Raw genomic sequence first — 21,758 nt, 5'->3', positions numbered from 1 at the left:
GTACAGAGCACGGAAGAATGAAATTCTCTTCAGTTGCAAATGAACTAATAGCTACACCTGAAAATATTATCAAAGGTGATTCTTTTTCTCTGTAAAAACTAAACCACCCAAATGAATTTATCGGTTTGAAATATACTTGTTTAGTAAACCTGACAAGGAAAAATCAAACCATCACCCTATTTTGGCCATAGTAATGAGAATCTTTAAAAGGTTAACTTCTTAGTCTTTGGGAAGCGACACTGCATGAGTTCTATAAAAAAATGGCTACTGAGATTGTTAGACTCGATCTGAGCCCCCCTCAGAACACCGGGGAAGCTGCAAAGACTTGCTTATTTGTGGACTATTCCCACTCAAGCTTACCAGATGGCTGTTGATGACATTAAGTTCTCGTATCACCATGCTCAGATCTTCGTGTAATTTGACTATTGCATTTTTTACCTCCCCTAGAAGGACGTTAGTGGAATTGTTTGCTTCAGGCTCTCTAGGCAGGTCTTTGGTTGCCTGAAAACTAGAACAGGACATAGAGGTGAAATGGTCTACATTTTGGGTGGAAAACGCTACCCAATTACTGCTAGAGATAGGAGCTGTCTTCTCTGTGGCAGAACCAGAGTTGTCTGGAAGAATTTCCAGCAGGTTGAGGTTGTCATTCTCCTCTTCGTCAGAGGACAGTGGGCCCCTAGGAGCAAAAGGGTGATGAACCATGTCTGTCTTATCTTCATCTTTAACAGAGGCAGAAGATTGTTGATGGGACAAAGTCCAGAAGGAAGGTCCGGCCAAAATTGAGGGTAAGAGAGGAACAGACTTCTCTGGAGAGGCTGAGTCGGGAGATGACACGGATAAAGTAGAAAAGGAGGCTGTTCCCTCAGAGGCAGCTGAAACTAAAACGTATAAATGAGAGACAAAGATTAGGCAACATACAAATGACAGTAATAGCTAAAATAATTTTACAATGTAAAATCCTATCTGGTCTCAACACAAATAAATTACTTAGAATTTTATATGCTAAATAGTCATAATAAGCCCAAATAAATGCAAAGCAGGAAACAGAGAAAAGATGTATTATATGTCAATAATACCATGGAAATGAAACTAAAATAGAAATATCAATATGCATCTCGACTCGCAAACCTTGCCCAATATATTTTTACACAACACTTATCAGAGAGAGCAGAAACGTACAGTATTACACCCTATTCTACTCACTGCCAGCATTTTAAGTTGACATTTAAAGTAGAAAGTCTGCGAAACCTGTAACTTAGATTCCTTCAGATATTCTTTTTTCTACAGAGAAAATTATGGCAAAATGAACAACCAACTACAAGTACTCCAAAGTTATAAAACTAATCACTTTCTCTCAATGGTCAAATATAGTTAAGACTAATCCAACTCATCTGAGATCCAGAACACTTCAGCACATATATATATAATTACTTTTTTCACCAAGAAACTATAAGTAAAATAAAAAGCATCCTAAACTTATTTTCTATAAAATTAAAGATATGACAATATTTTTAACTTCCCTTCAGGCAAAATCATATTAAATTCCTTCTTTCACACTTCATTCTGAATTATTATTTCCCAAACTGTTCTGGGGAGCACTGTTCCTTAAGATGTAAAAAGATGTTTTGTGAGAACAGGGCTTCGAAGGCAAATAAGACTGGCCGATTGCATATTGTGCCTCCCATTAGGAGATCAACAATGTCCGTTAGTGCATTTAAGGTCTGAGAAATTAACAGTATACTTGACCCTTGAGCAACATGGGGGTTAGGGGGGCCGGCCCTCCGCACATTCCAAAATCCCTGTATAACTTTGCAGTTTGCGCTCCGTATCCGAGGTTCTGAATCAGTGGATTCAATCAATCTCAAATTCTGTAGTAATGTACTACGTGTTTATTGAAAAAAATCATGTATAAGTAGACCTATGCAGTTCAAACCCACGTTGTTCAAGGGCCACCTGCATTTATTTAAATGTTTTCCAAACGTTCTTGGGCACAGAACTTTTTCTTGTCTCCTTGGAATGTCTATTTACATTCATTTATGTCTTGGATGCTAAAAATTGGCACATTCCAGTGCTAAAGTCTTTGCAACTAACTCTGGGCAAAAAAAAACCAAAGAACAAAAAACCAAAACTTATTCACTATAAGTCATAGAAAAGGGGAATGAATGCTTACCAATTAGCACTTATCTTTCTATATTAATTTTATTTATCTTACATATTCATGTCCTTCTAAACTAAATTGGACTTCCTGTGAAAAATGTGGCCAGGGCAGGTAGCTTCTATTTTCTGCTTCAGAGCTCTCTGAGGCCTATCTCTAGTTCTCAGGAAAGAATTCCAATCACAAAACTTTTGGGAGGTGAAAAGCATATGCTCAGCATATACAGCAGCAGGACACGAAAAGGAAAGTAGGAACTTCACTAACACACAGGCAAGACAGGACAAGCACACTTAAGAATCTAGGTCAGGCTCATCCAGACACTCTATCCTTGGATTAAAAAGAGGGTATGTGGTAATGGGCATGTCAATGACGAAAGCCTCAGCATATTCGTGTCCTGAGTCACACTGCGACACTCTGAGCTGCACTCCCAGCTGTCACCTGACATGTCCCTTTGCCATCCTCCTGTTTTCTATATCTCAGGTCTTTCTCTTTCTTGGTCTACTCACATGCTGGAGTAGTTCGTTCTCCAGTAGTTCGTTGAAAAAGGATGCACGAGAAGTAAAATTTTGAGAACTCGTGTGTCTAAAAATGTCCGTGTTCTACTTTTAGGCTTAATGATAGTTTGGTTAGGTAAAAAAGTCTGGGTCAGAAATCCTTTCTTTCAGAATTGTGAAGGCAAAATTCCACTGTCTTTGTGCTTCTAGCATTGTTGCTCTGGAGTGGGAGCCTTTGCATTCATTGTAACTAACCGTGTGCAACCGATTTTATCTCTGAAGTTGCATACAATTTCCTCTTTGTCCCCCATGTTTGGAGGCTTCTGTGTGTGCCCGAAGGGTGTCTTTTTTCATTCACTGAGGTCAACTGAAAGTCAACGGACTTTTCATCAGGAACTCATTTCCTTCAGCTTTAGAAAATTTTCTTTACTGCTTTAATAATTTATTTTCTCCTCTGTGTTCTCTCTGTATTCTTTCTCTGGACATTCTCTTATTCAGATGTTAGATGTCCTGGACTAGTCCTCTAATCTTCTTAATTTCCTCTCCCATCTTCCCCACCTTTGTCTTTGTGCTCTACTTCTAGAGAGTTTTGTCAACTTTAGCTTTCAATCCTACCAATGAGTTGTTAATTTCTGCTATTATATTTCTAACTTCCAAGAGCTATTTTTGGGGGTCTCAGAAATTCTTTTTGTAACACCCTGTTCTTGTTTCATGGGTGTAACGTATTCTCTTAACCCTTGTTTCAATGTTCCATGTTAGAAGTTTCTTTCAGATGTCAGGTACACCTTGCTGTCTGCTTATGATTAAGAATGAAGAATTACAAAGTTGATTGGAAGCTCTGAGTGTAAGTGTGGGACTTGTCAACATTGAGCTTCAGTGGATAGTCATTTGAGTGGGTCATTTGTTGAGGAACCGCTAATGTCAATATCTTCGGTTCTTTCCTCTGAGGGTTAATCATTCTTGTAAGAATAGTTTCTCTCTCCTGCCTAGAAGGTAAAGATCTGGCACCCAGTGTGCCAGGAGTCTAGCAGGGAAAGGGGACAGGGTTCTCAGCATTCAGCATTTGGTTTGCATATGGTCATTTAATTCTGTAGTGGTTGTTATAGAACCTGCACACTCAACTCTACCTAGCATCTTTCATTTCAGAGACCCTCCATCCACCTTTTCCAGAAAACAAATCTCCAGACTTCTGCCAGAGGTTGTGAGAGTGGGTGGATATTCAGGGCAATTGTTTATCTGTTTGGCAAGGAGGAACAGTCTAAGGATTTAAATTGCTTTTCAAATAGCTATTTTCTAATTGTCTTTATTTAGCGCCACACTCCAATAGCAACATGTGGGGTAGGCTTTATAACGCCATTTAAAACATGAGGCAAAGGAATCTCAAAGAGGCAAAGAAACTTTCCCAAGATCACGAAGCTAAAAAGGGGCAGAGATGAGACTCAAATTCAAGTCTCTGATGTTAAAGCATAGAATCTAACCCTCTAAGCTCTATGTCCACACCATTCTACTATATTAGAATTATTTTTACTTTATTATAGAATTATGTTAAATTCTGGGTATAAAATTGAGAAGGCAGGCAACCAGGATGGTGAAGGAATATGGCAACCCTTCTTTACATATCTCCATACGGAATGGTTGATGGATATGCAAAAAGGGATAGGAGGACAAAGGGTAAGAGGCTATATTTAGTCATTTGAAAATAGTCACAAAATCTTTGTAATATTTATCTTCCATTCCTCATATTGTGCACAAGTTGGAACTGGGGTTAACAGGTGAAAGTAACAGAAAAAGAGATTTCAGCCCAATTTAAAAAAGAAAGCTTTTTAATAGTCATGGTTTCCACACATGAAATGAGCTGCTCTGGGAAGTGGCAAGTTTCTTGACACTCATGGAACCTCACGCACAGCCTGAAGGACCGTTTGGCAGGAATGTTTCATGCAAGATCAACGCATCATGTGACAGAACTCCGTATCCTTGGTGAGATTCTAAGATCCGAGGATCCAAAACACCTATGTTAGAGTACTAAGAAACTATTCTAGAAATAGTTCAGTCTAGTCAGAAAGAATGATTTCATAAGGAACATTTAAGAAGGCCAGAAGGAAAATAATATTTGAGTCAAATATTAATACAATGTTATCTTATATATGTAAAGAGAACACAGTTATGCTAGTCACACATGTATGATGTGATAGACATCTGGTATTCAACTTTATGTGCTAGTGTTTCTCAAAGTGTGGTTCCTGAACCAGCAGCAGCAGCATCACCTGGGAATTCGTTAGAGATGAAGTTCTTGGGCCCCACCCTGGACCAACTGAATCAGACACTTGGGGGGAGGGGTTGGCCTCAGAAAATGGAATTTTAACAAGCCTGCAGGTGTTTCTGCAGCATGCTCAGGTTTAAGAATCACTGCCTTTTACTGGAAGCCCACCTTTCCTCTGCTTTTCAGCTACAACTGCTGAGTGAAGAGTTTCTCACTGTTTACAGCTTTGATTCGTAGGCTACATGATGCTTTTGCTCATAAAAACCCACTTCATCTCTAATTGCTGCACGCCAATTTACTTTTGTTTCCAAACACGCCGCAGCTGTACCAGAAACTGCACACTGCACTTCAGGGTGCATCTCCCTGACTGTTTAGTGACCCTTCTCTGGCTTACTACGGAAGTTATTTGTTAACAAGCATCCTCTTCATACACTCTACCCCCCAGAGCTGAAATGCAGCAAATATTGCAAATAAGCTGCAGTAAATGGCTGAATTTAAAAATCTCATTGTGTGATATATGCATGCTAATTGACACTGCACTTGCTTGGAGATAGCACTGACAAAATTATTCCAAATACTGATGTGTTACCTCTAACTTCTTATGCCCATGAATAACATTGGATCTGTTCATTTCTATAGTACAGTTTTAAACTTAAAAAGCATTTGGAAGTACTGGGCTGCAAAAATAAGATGACAAATACACTTCTGGAAATATTTAAAAATTCTCTTTAGCGATAAATGTAAATTTTCTTGCTAGCAGCAGGTCTTTGGTCAACTAAACAGTTCACTGTACAACAGAGGGATTTTTTTTTTCGTTCTCCAATTCATCTCTTTCAGTCTTCCTTGTGGATATATAATGGCTGTCAAGTTACCTACACACATGAATTAAACTATTCTGATTTTGTTCTGTGGTTCAAAAAACGAAACATTTACAAAAATCTTCATAACGGCCAAAAAATGGAAACAACCCAAATGTCCATCCACTGATGAAGGGATAAGTAAGATGTGTTTAACTGTACATTGGAATATTATTCAGCCATAAAAGGGAATGAAGTACTGATTTATGCTACAACGTGAGATAAACCTTGAAAACATGATGTTCAGTGAAAGAAATCAGTCACAGAGGCCACATACTGCATGACTCCATCATATGAAACGTTCAGAACAGGCAAATCCAGAGAGACAGAAAGTAGATAGTGGTTGCCAGGGGCTGGGGTGAGGGGGACTGGGAGTGACTGCTCACGTGTACAGGACTTTTGAGGGTGCTGGGAATGTTCTGGAATCAATAGCGACAGCTGTACAACTCCGAGAATATACTGAAAACCACTAAATTGTCCGTTTTTGAAAGGGTGCATTTTATGGTACATGAATTAGATCTCAATTTTTTTTAAACGTCATATTTGAAATTTTATTTTTAATGTCATTATTATAAATAAGCTACATAAAAGAACCAGATTTAGGAGTAATTCAGGGCTGGAGAGAAATGCTAATAAGTCTGCCTCTTATTTTAAGTGATTATAAATCACTTATGCTACATTTTTATTGGAAAAATTGGATTATTGGATTAAAGAGGTTTTCTCACTTACCTATGAAGTATAAAGTTAGTTGACTAAATTTAAGAAATCAAAATCAGTGTTTCTTTTGTCTGCACGAAAGCAGGCAGGAGCTGCACAGCTGGAAGAGCCGCCAGGGCCACGTCTGGGGGGCAGAGAGCACCTGGGCTGTGATTTCCCAGGCCCGTGATAAGACTCCCCTCTCCCTTCAGTGCTCTGCTCTGTGCGGTGCTTCTGAATCAGCCTGACCAGTAGCTCAGAGTTAGCAGAACTTAGAGACGGCTTGCAGAACTGTTTTCTGTCATTTTTCTCATTTCTTCGGGAAATTGTTAATTGTTCTAGCTCTGAGGCTTTTATAGCCGAAAAGAAAAAGGCATGGTTAATGGGTCTTTTGTGTGTGTGTCACGTTTGGTTTCTTTCCCCAGCAAAGGTGAACTGAACGACAGCTACAAAGAACAACTACTGCTGAAATTCAGAGTAAAAAATGGAACCGATGAGACAGAAAGGACAAAGCCAGTGAGAATGGTCACTGCTATCCCAACATGAGAAAGTATCGATTTTTTCCTCCCCCAAATCAGAAAGTAAAATCCAGTGCGTCTAACACACTTACCCTAACTGTGGCTTATCACACTATAAACGAAAACTGCCAGCCACCAGATCTGGCTTCTAAGTACCTACTAGTTCCTTCTTCTTTCTAATGTGCACGATAAAGTAACGACCTAAAACAATAGTTTGAGCCCGAGATAAATAAAAAGAACAGCAGAAGGAATGGGTTGTTCTAGGAAAAGAGTTATTTAGCATCAAAAGTTCAAAGGAGGTCGCTGCAGCAAATCCGAGCCTCTCATTCAGTAAAGATATTGAAGTGTATTAGGTGGCTGCCTTAGATAGCCTCCCTGACATCTGCGAACCACTAAAATATGAGTGTGCAAGTATTTTTTAATTTGCCCAGCTCATTATCTCCAAAGAGTTTATAAAAGCAGACCCAGGCCCTTCATGTAAACAAACACTTCTTAAAAGAAAACCAGAAAATAGATACTATCTTCTTTATCCTCCATCATCCAGTATCCATGGAGACTAGCCATCCATCCTAGACTCATCGTTTCTTGAATTCCTCAAGCACAATGACCTTCAGCCATTCCTCTGTGTATTCCCTGGAACATGTCATCACTCACAACTGCCCTAATCTGAAATCTTGTTTTCCAAGATTACTTTTCTTCTCAATTCTTTCCAGCCTTTTAGATTCCTTTCACATTCCTTTTAATATATCTACACTTTGGCCTTGTTGAGACAATAGATGCAAGGACCCTTCTATTTTCTCTCTCTATCGATACTCTCCTGGTTTTGGCTCCTTTCTTGTCCAGTGTAGCATCCCAGGATCCATCACTTTAGCCATTCTCTTGCTACCCACTTGCTGACATGTCTTCTGTCTTACCTGCTACTAATTCCTAATTCAGGAGTCAGCAAACCTTTTATAAAGACCAGATAGTAAATCTTTTAGGCTTTGTGATACATACAGTCTGTTTGAACTACTCAGCTCTGCTGATATAGCACAACAGCAGCCAAAGACAATATGTAAGCTGAGTAGTGTGGCTATTTTCCAATAAAACTTTATTTATAAGAACAGGCTGTGGGCCAGATTTGGCCCGGAGGCTGCAGTTCACCAATCTCTGTCCTAATCCTATTTCAGTTTAAATATCTACCTTTTTCATTCCTTTCCCGGGGAAGCTCAGCACTACAGGAGAAAAGCACAGGTGCCTGCAGACCTGGACCACTACACATTACTGCTCCTCTGTCTTCTCAGTGTCTCCTCAGCTCCCTCTTCCGTCCTCTAGAGTGGCTGTTCTAAATCTCTTCCAGTCTAACCCTTTTACCGCTCCAAACCCTCAGGCTTGGCAGGTGACCTCAGACAATAAGATACTGAGGCCATGACACACACAGTGTGGCCCACGAAGGCGCAATACATTTAAATTATTAACTTATTAAAAACAACAAAACCCTTCCCTCACATCTATGTACAGCCTTTCTCCTCCTTCCTCACGGGCCCATAGCATAAGGTGACTCTCTGGTCTAGATTCTAGTCCGCCTTCCCCACGTCACGCTCCATCTCGGGATCTCTCTCTCCCTACCTCGCCCAACAGCTCTTGTCTCCTGTCTCTCACCTCGCGTCCTTTCCTACAACAGCCCCTGTATCCGTGTGGCAGTGCCATCATGACTTCTGTCCCGTAGATGGAGATACTGACATGCAGAGAGGTCAAGGGCCCTGCCTGAGGTCACACAATTAGTGGCTGAGCTGAGATTATGAACCCGGGCGGTCTGACTCCAGAACCTGTACCATTAACAACTATGCAATTCAGCCATTCTCTGTGCTACGTTGTGATGTAATTACATTTACATATGTTTTAAAACCCAAAATGCAGTATTAAATTTTTTTGCTTTAAACAGTCATATGTTACTTTTGAAATTAGATTTAAAAATAAAAAATATACTATTTTATATTTACCCACATGTTTATAATTTCCAGTGCTCATCTTTTGTTTGTTTGTTTGTTTCCATGATTCCCTGAGGTCTTCCCCTAAACATATGGTTTAGCAGTCAGTTAAGGATTTGGGCAGAGTTTATACATGGAATATGAGACTCCTTCTGAGGCTCCCTCCCTTTCAGGGATTCCCTCATAACTTTCCAGCTTCTCTGCCAATGCTGAACTCTCTCTTTTGACACCTCAGGCCATGTGAACTGAACAGTACCTTCAAGGTCTTAATTTCAGTTACTATATTTTTCAGCTTTGAAATTCAGGAATTCACTTGGTTCTTTTTTTTTTTAATAGATAGTAGTATCCTATTCTGATGAAATTCCCCATCTTTTCTTCTGTTTTCTTGATTATATTAATTGTAATTATTTTAAAGTACCTATCTTAGAACTTCGGTATCTAGATTACTTGTAAGTCTCTTTCTGCTGTCTGTTTTCTCCTGTATTCCTGGTCATTTGTTCATTTCCTGGTGTGGCTGGTAATTTTTTGTTGACTGCCAAACATTATGCATGAAAAATTGTAGCAGCTCTCAAGAAAGGATTTCATTGTCTTCCAGACACTTTGCTCTAGGTGAAGCTGGGTTTCAGCATTCGGGAGGGCTGTCTATTTCTGGCTTGGCCTTACTTCTAGAGTGTACTTCTGATGCTTAGGGTGTAGCCTGTTAGAGGGCCCAGCTGAAAGCACGGAGTATTTACCAGAGCCCCTACAATTCAGCATATCCTGAACACCAGCCTCTATCTCTTAGCATCACAGGATTATCAGAATCTCTGATTAGCTCACTGGCCTCGGCCCATTTAGTTTCTCGGCATCTTATCCAGAACATGAGCAGTCTAGCAACAGACACATGTAACAGTAAGAAATTACACAAAGACCTGTGGACTTTTTCTCTGTGGTTCCCTCCCCTCTGGAATATTGGCCCCCTGAGTCCCTGACACCTTGGAAGCCCCAAACTCCAATCCTGCCTCCCAAGCTCAGTGAGACAGTGGAAAGCCGAGGCCTCTAATTTTCCCTCAGCTTCTATCATCCTGCTCTGCTAACAGGCAAATGATGCAAGCGGGGAAAACTGAGGTCACTGTGGGACCAACTAAACATAAACTAGGTTCCTACTCTCCTCACATCACTTCTAACACCAAACGTGTGGGTCTTCCACATGAAGGATTTCTCCAGTGCTCCGTGGACACCCAATTGGGTGTCTTACAATTTAACTCAATTCTGACACTAACTACCCAGAGTTAGTGCAGACCCCAGAGATCAGGGGCTTAATCTCTCAAGACCGCCCCCCAGTTCAGATACCAATTGCAAGTCCAAGCCTCCTCTATTTCTGATGTGTTGGCTATAAATTGAAGGATCCCATGGTCCCCTCCTTGGGTTTGATAATTTGCTAGAATGGTTCACAAAACTCAGAAACGTGCTCTACTTACTATCACTGGTTTATTATAAAGGAACAGCCAGATGGAAGAAATGCATAGGGCAAGGTATGGGGAAGGGGCACAGAGCTGCCATGCCTTCTCCGGGCGTGCCATCCTCCCAAGACCTTTATGTGTTCCCCAGCCTGGAAGCACTCTAAACCCCATTGTTTAGGGTTTTTATAGAGGCTCCAATACGTAGGCATGACTGATCAAATCATTGACCCCTGATGATGAACTCAACATGCATCTGCTCTCCTCACCCCACAGGTCAGGGGTGGGGTCGAAATGGCTTATTATGAATAACAGAAGATGCTCCTCTCTCTCCTATCACCCAGGAAATCACAAGCATTTTAGGAACTCTGTGCCAGGAACCAGCAATGAAGACCAAATATATATTCCTTATTACATCACAATATCACAATCCTTTTTCCTAGGATCCTGACCCATCGTGTGTTTTCTACCTTGATTGTTTTACAATGACGTCTAATAATTAGTTTTCCAGCTTTAACCAGTATTTTTGGTGGAGGATTAGACTGATGCTATCCACTTCATTTAAGTAGGAGCAGAAGTCCTCCTTGTTAACTAGTTTTAGAGGACTTCTTGCTAGCGTCTAAAATTAAATGTACTTGGTACACAAGCAAAAATTATTTTCCATTTCCTTTTTGTGGTATTTGTGAAAGAAATGAACCAAAATAACAACTTCCCGGGGGATGGCCATGCACATAAGCTAATATGGCCAGCATAACCAGTACTAATTGGGTTCCCCACCAGCAGTCTCAGCAGAAAAATTAATTTGGTGACAAAACTAAGAATTAGTCTTATTTTTAGGCTACTCAATTGAAGATGATTCTGGAAAGAGCAGTAAGAAGAGTCTTTTGTTATTCACTGACCTTACTAGCACCAAGGTAAATTTCTTTAACCTCAACCTTTTGGCTTCCATTGTTTGTATTTATATTGTACTTCCGACCTGAATTTGAGGCAGTTTAAAAGATTTATATTAAAAACTTTATATGAGTTAGTAAGCATTATTATGCATAAGAACCACTAAACTGCTTAGTCTTTGAAAAATGTACCAGCAAACAAGTTATTCTTTTCCTAATTAACTTTACAGAAGAAAGCATAATTATAAAAATGTAAGATTTAATATCTGATGGCCAACCACCCAGAACCTCAACGGGCTTTATCCTTTATCATCCAGTCTAAAGAATACTGCAACCCTCTTAATGTAAGACAGAAAAGGGAAGAGATTCTCCACCCATTTTTTGTAATCAGTACACAGCTCTTTTAAAAAAGGAAAAACACACACGCATATATGCATGTGTTCCCTTTTGTGTGTGTATACACACACACACACACACACACTCTCACGCACTCACACATATATATACATACACACACACATATATAGATGGGTATGTGCGTGTATATACACCAATGTACACACTACATGTTTTTTTCATATAGTTTTTTTAATAAGGAGCCTAAATGTTTAACAGGAAGCTCTTATTCAATGCTAGTTCTAATTTGTTCTGTAGCAAAATTGTTCAGAACTTGTGCTTCAATCAAGCACTTGTAACCCACAATGATGAACTGCTACTAGCCCTTTAATAAAAGGGGCACTTTCCCAGCTCAGAAGTACCTCTCTTAATACCAGTGGATGGAGAATAAAAGGAAGGAACAAAAACAGGAGACAAGAAGCAGAGAAAAGTAAAAGAAGAGTACTTCGAAGAGGCTTTTTGTTTTCTGTGGACTCACCCCATGTAGTTAAGGTCTTGAGGTTTTCATCCTCCATCTGAACCAGGCCAGACTGTGCTGGTTTCTGATGGTCCTTACTGATTATAGTCTCTTTCACTGGGTCAAATGTTTTGAATGAGGGAGAGACGTAGAGTGTCTCCACAGAGGCCTGGTTATAGAAAGTAGAATCCGACTTTGATATCCTTAAATTAGGGTTGATGAACTCTTCTTTACTAGATGGACAAAATGCTGGTAAAGTTGTCAACGTTTCAAAACTTTTTGCAGCTGGCTGCTTTTCTAGAGATGTCTGCAAAGGGTTTTCTATTACAGTACTTGTAATGGTACTGTCTGCTTTCTTGTCCAAACTCACATTTGTCTGCAGAGATGGGCTTTTTTCCGGGGGAACAGGCATAGTATCTGTAAAGTAACAAATAAGAGCCGTAAACAAAAAATAAAACTGAAAATACTCTTTCAAATTTATTGCACTTTTAATAATTGGATTTTTTTGTACCATAACAGAATTCTCTCCTATTTAGTCATTTCTAATTTCTTACTATGTTTCTATTCTGTCTATTTAAAGTATACCTAAGCTATAATTGATGCACTAGTCATTTGGTGACCATCTTCTCTCTCTCTCTCTCTCTCTCCTCACTGAAACCAAGGCAAAGAAAGCTTCAAATAACTTGTCTTTAAATATTTCTCCCTTCACCCACTTACCTGTCTCTGAAACCACTGTATTTTTAGTACCTTCAAACTTTCATCTCTTACAAGATAAACTAGAGAAAATATGCCACATCATACTAGTCTAGCCTTACAGAACCCCCAGCTGCAAAAAAAAAGCCTTTTTCCCCTGAAATAAAAAAAAATGACAGGGGCTTCCTAGATGGCGCAGTGGTTGAGAATCCGCCTGCCAATGCAGGGGACACGGGTTCGATCCCTGCCCCAGGAACATCCCACATGCCACGGAGCAACTAAGCCCGTGCGCCACAACTATTGAGCCCTTGTGCCGCAACTACTGAAGCCCACGTGCCTAGAGCCCATGCTCCGCAATAAGAGAAGCCACAACAATGAGGAGTCCAGGCACCACAATGAAGAATAGCCCCTGCTTGCCACAACTAGAGAAATCCCACGCACAGCAATGAAGACTCAATGCAGCCAGTAAATAAATAAACTAATTAATGTAAAAAACTGATAAAGAGAGAATTACATAAATCCAACCAAATCAGTTGGCGATTTTGATACCCCTCTCTCAGTAATTGACAGAATACACAAATCAGCATACAGAAGACATAAACAACACTATCAACTATATTGACTTAACATCTATAAAGTGCCACACCTAACCACTGCAGAGTACAGGGTTTTGGTAAGTGTGCAATCACACATGGTGTGTTTACTAAGATAGACTATACACTGAGCCATAGAACAAGTCTCAATAGACTTTAAAAGCTTGAAATCTTATATCAACTTCCCTGGCTGGTGGAATTGAATTAGAAATAAATAATAAAATACCGATTAAAAGAACTCCCCAATATTTGGAGATTTAAAAACACATGAGCCGGACTTCCTAGGTGGCGCAGTGGGTAAGAATCCGCCTGCCAATGCAGGGGACGTGGGTTCGATCCCTGCCCCAGGAAGATACCACATGCCGTGGAGCAACTAAGCCCGTGTGCCACAACTACTGAGCCTGCGCTCTAGAGCCCGTGAGCCGCAACTATTGAGCCCATGTGCCACAACTACTGAAGCCCATGCGCCTGGAGCCTCTGCTCTGCAACAAGAGAGGCCACTGCAATGAGAAGCCTGCGCACCACAAGGAAGAGTAGCCCCCACTCGCTGCAACTAGAGAAAGCCCGTGTGCAGCAACAAAGACCCAACACAGCCAATAAAATAAATAAATAAATAAATTAATTAATTAATTAAAACAAAACAAAACACACGAGCCAGTGGGAGACCTCGTCATTCACAGGACCTGGTTAGAGTAACACACATGGCTGGGGGAATGTAAAAGGGTGCAGTTGCTTTGGGAAACAGTTTGGCAGACCCAGCCAGTCCACTCCTAGGTATTTGCCAAGAGAAAACAAAGGGTAAGTCCTCACAAAGATTTCTTCATGAATTTTTTTGTTTCTTTGTTTGGTTGTTTTGTTTTTAATTTTTTGGCTGCACCATGTGGAATGTGGGATCTTAGTTCCCTGACCAGGGATCGAGCCCATGCCCTCTGCATTGGAAGTGCGGAGCCTCAACCACCGGACCACCAGGGAAGTCCCAAGACTTCTTCATGAATGTTTATGGCAGATTTATTCGTGACAGATAAAATCTGAAAACAATCCAAATGTCTCTCAACAGTGGAGTGGATAAACAGAATATGGTACACCCATACAATGAAATACTGCTCAGCAATAAAAATGAGTGAACTACTGATGCACGCAACTTCAAAATAATTAGGCCAAGTGAAATAAGCCAACAAAAAAAGTACCTACCGTACGATTCCATTTATATAAATTTTAGAAAATTAAAGAAAAATCCATAAGACAGGAAGTAGATTAGTGGTTACATAGGAACAGGGAAGGGACAAGGCAGGGAAGGGCAGGAGGGAAGGATTACCAAGGGCGCAAGGAGCCTTTGGGGGATGATGGATATTATCTATATTGTGGTTGCCCTTTCATGGGTATACATGTGTCAAAACTTATCAAATCATACACTTCGAATATTTACATTTATTGTATGATAATTATATCTCAGTAAAGCTGCCAGAACCATAACTGGTGCACTGTTTTGTCTCTTTACTGGATTCTGGCTGATACAAGGCTTTAGGTAAATTACTGCTTTATCTTTAAATTAAATGCTCTAGAGCTGGGAGAGAATGGAAAAGCAATCAGGAGACCAGATAAATTCAGATCCTAAGGTTAATTTAATACCAAAACAAGTACCAAGAAACTACACATTCAGGCACTGTGTGAGGCTTGAAGGTACAAAGAGGTTCAAGGAAGTCAAAGAGGTAGTGTCTGAGCCTAGCTGAAAGGAGGAGAAAAAGTCAACCAAGATGGGAAAGATGGGAAGCGTGTCCAAGTAGATGGGACAAACTCGGCAAAGCAATGAAGGCTACAGACAGTGTGGTGCGGGGAAAAGCGGGCAGATACAAGCGATTTGGCGTTACTGGAGCAAATTGTGTGGCAGAGAGGAGCAGTGAAATCTGGAGAGAAAGGGCTGGGGGACCCCGTGATTGACAGGCAGGAGTGATGAGGAAGAAGGAAATTGAAACCTCAAGACACTCCTTGAAACTCTTTCCTCTGTGGGGGCTTCAGCTGAACTCTGCTGGCGCTCCTCCATCTCGCTAAGCAATCTTTTCAATGTTCTTCCCCGGCTCTGCTTCCTCTAAAATGTAGACAAGTCTACCCTTGGCCCCTTTCTCTTTTGTCTCTGCAATATCCCAGGGCAACATCACCTATTACTGTCCTTAAAGGAGGACGAGACCTATCACCTGTAGGCAAGTAATTCATACATTTTAATTCTCAGCTCAGACTTCTGTGGAGTTCTAGCCCTAAATACATACCCATCCCTCTGCACTGGGGGGGTCTCATTACCCTCCAGCCTCCTCATCCTTGGGTGCTTGTGTTACCTCTATTAACATGACCATCAGTGTCCCCGTCACACAGGTTATTTGGGAGCACCATTCCTACCACAGCCTCTGAGAGGTCTCCCCGCCCTGTCCCCTCGGTCCATTCTGCACAGCACAGCCACAGCGACCTTTGCAAACTGCAAATCTGATCATGGTGTACAAGGCTCTTCAGAAATCAGTCCCCGTTTACCTCTCTTGTCTCGCTTTGTACTACCTTTCCTAAAACCGTATGATTCTGTCGTGCTTCACGCCTCCCAGCTCTTCACATTTACCACCCTCCTTCCAGGCACCGAGTCTTCACCCACGCTGTTCCTTCTGCCTGAAGTGCTCTCCTCCCTCTTTATACCTGATTCCCGCTTCCAGGGTGATGGCCACAGGCGGACATACGCTTTCACGTCTCTCTGGTCTTGATCTCGGTCTTCCCTCAGTTTAGAATATCCTCACCCTCCTCTATCAAAAACTGCTTCACTCGTCTAAACTCAATTCAAATACTACCTCCTTTGTGAAATCTTTTCCATATCCTCCAAGTTAAAATGAACCCCTGTTTTCTTTGCTGTTGCATAATACAATGTGAATATTCTTACTTTCATTTATTACTTCAAATATTCTTCATTCATTTGGCAAATATTTATTGTCTTCGTATGTGGCAAGCACGAAGCTCTGGTATCAGCAATAAACAAATCTGCTGTTGACGACTTGGTAGAGCTTGCTGCCAGCTCTGGCAGCCCTAGAGGCTGCACACCCGCACAGGGCACACGTCTTGTTCAACTTGCTCAACCTGTAAGTGGCCAGCAGAGTACCAGTCACTTGATAAATGTTTGTTCAAGGAGTCACTATCTGGAAGATCTAGTCATTAAAAGAAATGTGACTGTAGGGCAAGAGAAGTCTTAGAGGACGTTCTAATTCAGTCACTTCGTGATATACAGGAGAACCTGAGACTTCCATAGATCAGGTGACTTGCCAGGATCACACAATGATTAAGGGTAGAATTCAGAATCCAGATTCCTGAATTCTAAATCAATGCTCTTTTCATTAGAGTAAAAGAAGGACTAAAGAGTGTGGTAGGAGCCAGCTGCACCAAGTACTCCTTTACCTACAGTTGTCGTCACAGTGTGTAACTGTGAAGTGACTGAAGATGACCTTGAGATCAGGCCATTTGTCCCTGGGGCTGCCTTTAGGGATGTGGGCCCTTGTAAAGGGGAACAGAGTTAAGTACACAGTTGGTCTGTGTATCTGTGCCGGTTTGTCATCTCCCAGGAAGCAGTGTGGGGGAGATATTTTTCTTGGATTCATATAAAGAATGAACAGCATTTCTGGAAAATTTTCTGAAGCCCAGGACAACTTGTGGGGATTTGATGGAGAACAGCAAAAGATCTGTCTTTTTATGTTTGAACACAAAGCACATAAAGGGATACTCTGCAAACACTAAAGGGATTGTTTCATGAGGGCTTCCCAACTTCCTCTGGGAGAGAATTTCTCTGAATTTCACTGAAAAGGCAGAGAGGAGTATAGAGGGAATTAATTTGGTTGGCTTGCTTTACCTGGTTTCTCATTTTCTTTCAATTTAAACCTGAATGTCAAAAAGCATTATTCTGAAGCATCTATCCAGCAGACTCCTGGATGGGAAGCCCAGTATTAAACTATGAGACTGTACCCAGTTTCTTTATTGTACAGTGTTTTACACCTGCTAATATACTTGATTAATGCAAAACAGGACCGTGAAATGTCAGTCATATTAAAGCTGGTTGGGATATTCTTGATAGTTACCTTTAGGAAGAAGCTTATTCCCTATGTAAGACATCAGACAGCAAATTTAAATTCAGACTATCACCAAAACGCCTGAAGCAAGGGAAAAAAAAATCAACCAACAACACACCTCCATGCTTTGAGCCTAAGGACAAAAGAGAAATAGCTCTGCTGCCGAAGGTACTGAAAATGTTTTTGCTAGTTTGGAGGCGATGATGAAATCATTTTTAAAAAGAACATCAGATTTAATTCTGAATTGAGAGACTTTGCCTACAGACAGGAACATTCCCATACCGGTAACTCTTTCATTTTTCAGTAACTCCTTTGCCTTGCTTCAGGTACTATAACCATTGCAAATTATTTTGTATTCTATTATATTGTGAATCTAATAATGGGTGTTATATTCCAACAGAGCTATTGCTGTGATCAATTCTCCTATTGGGCTGATACACAGTATCCAATTACGGCTACAGAGCCGAGAGCTGGCAAGCATGACAAAAGATAGATGCCCAAATATGCCTTTTTGGAGTTTAAAACTGTGTAACGAAGGAGCGTCTACTTTAGTAATTATGTTAATCACAGGAAATAGGACCTGAAGATAATGAGGCCATTTTGCTAAGAGGCCATGGTTATGAATTATTAACACAGAAGGGTGATTTGAATTGCTCATTAATATATTAGTTTAAAGTAGACAAGCCATTAATTTAAAATGAATATTTAATGTGAAAGTTAAATAACATGTTTGGCTTGAAAAATATTAATATGTTTACCTTACAATATATACATAAAGCCCCAAATAATCATAAGTTAGAATCACTATACTCTCCCTGTGATCTATGTTAAGTGTGTGTACGTATATGTGTGTGGGGGTGTATATATACACAGTTGTAGGTTCTGAGAATTTTTTATCATATATCATTGTATTTAACTGTAGTATAAATTATATCCAAATATTAAGTAAGAAAATTTATTTGGAAATTACAGCTATGAAATATGCCAAGTATATTTACTATTTCTTTTGATATAAACTTGAGTTAACTGTTTAGCTTCTCATAGAAAAACAGAGATATGGACACATTTAAAGGTGCATTTCTTTAAAAATCTTCAAGTGGGACAGCTGAAGGCTTTCAGGCCATGAAAATGGATCGTAATGAATGGATTATAAAATAGGTACAGGATGTTCATTATTAAATTTTACACCATAGTTATGTTTCCACCAATAATAAAAATCTTAATTTCCGTCAATAGATTATTGCTATCAAAACTGAAGCTGGAGACGTCTTCGGGAAGCTGGTGATCATTACCTATGTGGATGTTTTCTGTCTTTTAGGCTGGAGTTTAGATGGATCTGCTCTCTGACATGCTAAGGTCTCCACGTGCTACAGAGCTTACACCAGGCTGACTAAGATGGGCAGGTGCCTGAAGGCACCAGTGTCTGTACCATTCGACCAGTCCTTGTAATGACAATAAAACCCTACAGGTGACTCTAGGAGAGTAAAATAGTAAGCTAAATTGGATCAGAGTTTTAATTCTGACCTGAATTCAATATACGAAATGTTTGAAACGGTACCCGGCCCACAGTAAACGAATATAGTGAACAGGTGTCTTTTGTTTGTTTGTTTCTTTGTTTTTTGGGTTTTCTCGCCCACATCGTGCAGCATGCTGGATCTTAGCTCCCCGACCAGGGAGCAAACCAGTGCCCCCTGCATTGAGAGCACAGTGTCTTAATACCTGGAAGGGAAGTCCCAGGAAACAGGCATTGTCACTTTGGGACAGTCTAATAAAGGAGTGGCGTTAAGAGGGAGTCCCTGCCATGGCCCTGACCGAAGCAGTACTGAACACACCAGCACTCTCTCTACCCACCAGAAATTTCTGTATTCACAGACCACAGGCACGACTCGCGCCCTCTGTGCTCACTGGCTCTTGTATTTGAGACCAAGAGACCTGGTGTGCCGTGGAAAGATGACAATAAGATGAGGAACTACAATTCTCAAACATTTTCCCCATTCGATGTACAGACCAATAATAAGCTTCTTTACCTCAACACTATAAAAATCATGCGTAAGTCTGCAACACTGCAACAAACCTTTAAATATCATTTAAATTGTGAATTCAAATGAAGTGTTATTTCTCATGAAACATGAGTACTCTGTTACTCAAAACAAGCACACACAAAAAAACCTCACCTATTAAAGCTTCACGTATTACATAATACATGTCCCTTTGGAAAACATCTCACTGAATACCTAAGATGACAGGTATCATTTCTCTTCTCCTAGGCAGAGGGGGATGGTACTTGTTCTTATAGCTCTCTGCTTATATATACCTACATTTTTTAATTGAAATATAGTTGATATACAATATTATGTGAGTTTCAGGTGTAGTACATAGTGACTTGACATTTGCACACATTATGAAATGACCACCATGACAAGTCTAATAACCACTTGTCTCCATATAAAATTATCACAATGTTCCTTATGTTGTATATTACCTCCTCATAGCTTATTTATTTTATAACTGGAGGTTTGTACCTCTTAATCCCCTTCACCTAGTTCACCCATAGCTTACATTTTAATAATATGACTTACAGCACTACACTGTAATTTATCTATTAATGTTTCTGAAAATACAAAAGCCAGCAGAATTAGACCAGCAAAGCCTTTATACATTGTTAATTCATTGGAATTACAAAACACAGAAGATAAAATAACCACGGATATATTTAATTGTTTAAAGAAATAAAAGCTTGAAAACATGAGCAAGAAATGAGAGATTATAAAAATAAAACCAAGTAGATCTGACAAAGATCAAAGTAGACTTCTAAAAATGAAAAATAAAATAACTGAAATTTTAAATATAACTGGTTGATTTAAGCAGCAGATTAATTCCAGTTGAAGAGAAAATTGAGAACTGGAAGATAGGTACAAAGAAATCATTCAAAAACACAGCACAGAGATCAGAGAGAAAGACAATACAGATGTGAGGAGTGAGAGGGTCTACATTCCATCTAACCAGGGTTCTAACTCTCCTTCCAGTCTCCAGTTACCCGTCCCATTATGTGTCAGTGATTCTTGTTTTTTTTTTTAAACATTCATTTGGTTGCGCTGGGTCTTAGTTGCAGCAGGCAGGCTCCTTAGTTGTGGCAGGAGAACTCTTTGTTCCATGCGGCATGCATGTGGGATCTAGTTCCCTGACCAGGGATCAAACCTGGGCCCCCTGCATTGGGAGCGCAGAGTCTTAACCACTGTGCCACCAGGGAAGTCCCCCTCAGTCATCCTTAAGTACGTGAAAGATTCCCCAGCACACCCGGTGCTGTCCCACCTCCGTGCTTTTGCTCTGGCCGCTTTTACTTTTCTTTCCCTTCTGTCTTCTGGAGGTTGACTTAAGGAACAAAGCTCCCTCCTCTGAACTCAGCTCCTCTCAGGTATCAGACCAGAGGTGGGGATGTGTGTGTGTGTTTGTGTGTGTGTATAAGGGACAAGTGTCTGTCTCTTCCTCATCTGGCCCCCGTTGTGGTCACATATCTGTTGATGGTTGTTGCATCTTTGGCTAGGATGGCCACCCATGCCTTCTGTATGGCAGGTACCCAAACGCTGGCTCTCTTGTGGGGTGAGTATGAGTGTACCCTGGGGAGCCCCCACCACCGAATGTGGGCCATCTGGGTCCAGTTTGGCTTATTCCAAACACGCACGTCCCTGCTGGTCCCCCCCCACCCCTGCTCCCACAGCCCCACAGGCTTTCAATCTAGCACCTCAGGTCTGACATGTTAGAATCCCCTCCTCCTCTCCTCTGCCAGCTGACTGAGAGAAAAGTCACACTGTAAACCCATGGTCTGCAAGCCGCCTGGTCCTCAGGAACGCCCACAGGCCCTTCTGCTTGCCCTCCTGTTTCCCTCAAAGACAGTTCTAAACCGTCACTGCTCTCCTCAAGCACCCCTGTCAATGCGACCTTCTCTCTCTTGCTTTAGAAGATGATCTTCTCCCTTATTCATCAACAAAAGGGAAACTTTAAACTGCTCCGCTTCAGCCTCTCACCTGTCCACTCTCCTGCTGAACTGCGTCCACAACCAGCCCCACGCCTTCCCTCAGCCCTTGCCTCCCACACCCACTCGGCCTGTCCTGCCATCCGTGTCACAAGATGCCCACACAAGTCACTTCCTCTCTTTCTTGTCCTCAACTTCTTTTTTTATTACTTTCTCCTCTCAGTTCAGAGGTGCCCAGTCTCTCCTACTGTAAATACTTCTTCTCTGGGCCTCTCTGGT

At 40.9% G+C, this 21,758-nt stretch overlaps 1 protein-coding gene across 1 annotated transcript in view; it reads right to left on the bottom strand.

Annotated features, from left to right (window-relative positions):
* Positions 1 to 276: 276 nt before the first annotated feature.
* The window catches only part of ENTHD1 (ENTH domain containing 1), a 96,864-nt gene continuing 75,382 nt past the window's right edge, over positions 277 to 21,758 (bottom strand). The window contains exons 5-6 of the mRNA XM_057743304.1: positions 12,154 to 12,549; positions 277 to 878 (exon numbers count right to left, since the gene is read on the bottom strand). Coding sequence (XP_057599287.1) covers positions 277 to 878; positions 12,154 to 12,549 — 998 coding nt within the window. The remainder of the gene's footprint in view (positions 879 to 12,153; positions 12,550 to 21,758) is intronic.

This window comes from Hippopotamus amphibius, chromosome 7 (assembly GCF_030028045.1).
Source record: "Hippopotamus amphibius kiboko isolate mHipAmp2 chromosome 7, mHipAmp2.hap2, whole genome shotgun sequence".
NCBI lineage: Eukaryota > Metazoa > Chordata > Mammalia > Artiodactyla > Hippopotamidae > Hippopotamus > Hippopotamus amphibius.
Note: the sequence above shows the minus strand (reverse complement) of the source record. Positions and strands in the feature narration are given on the sequence as shown.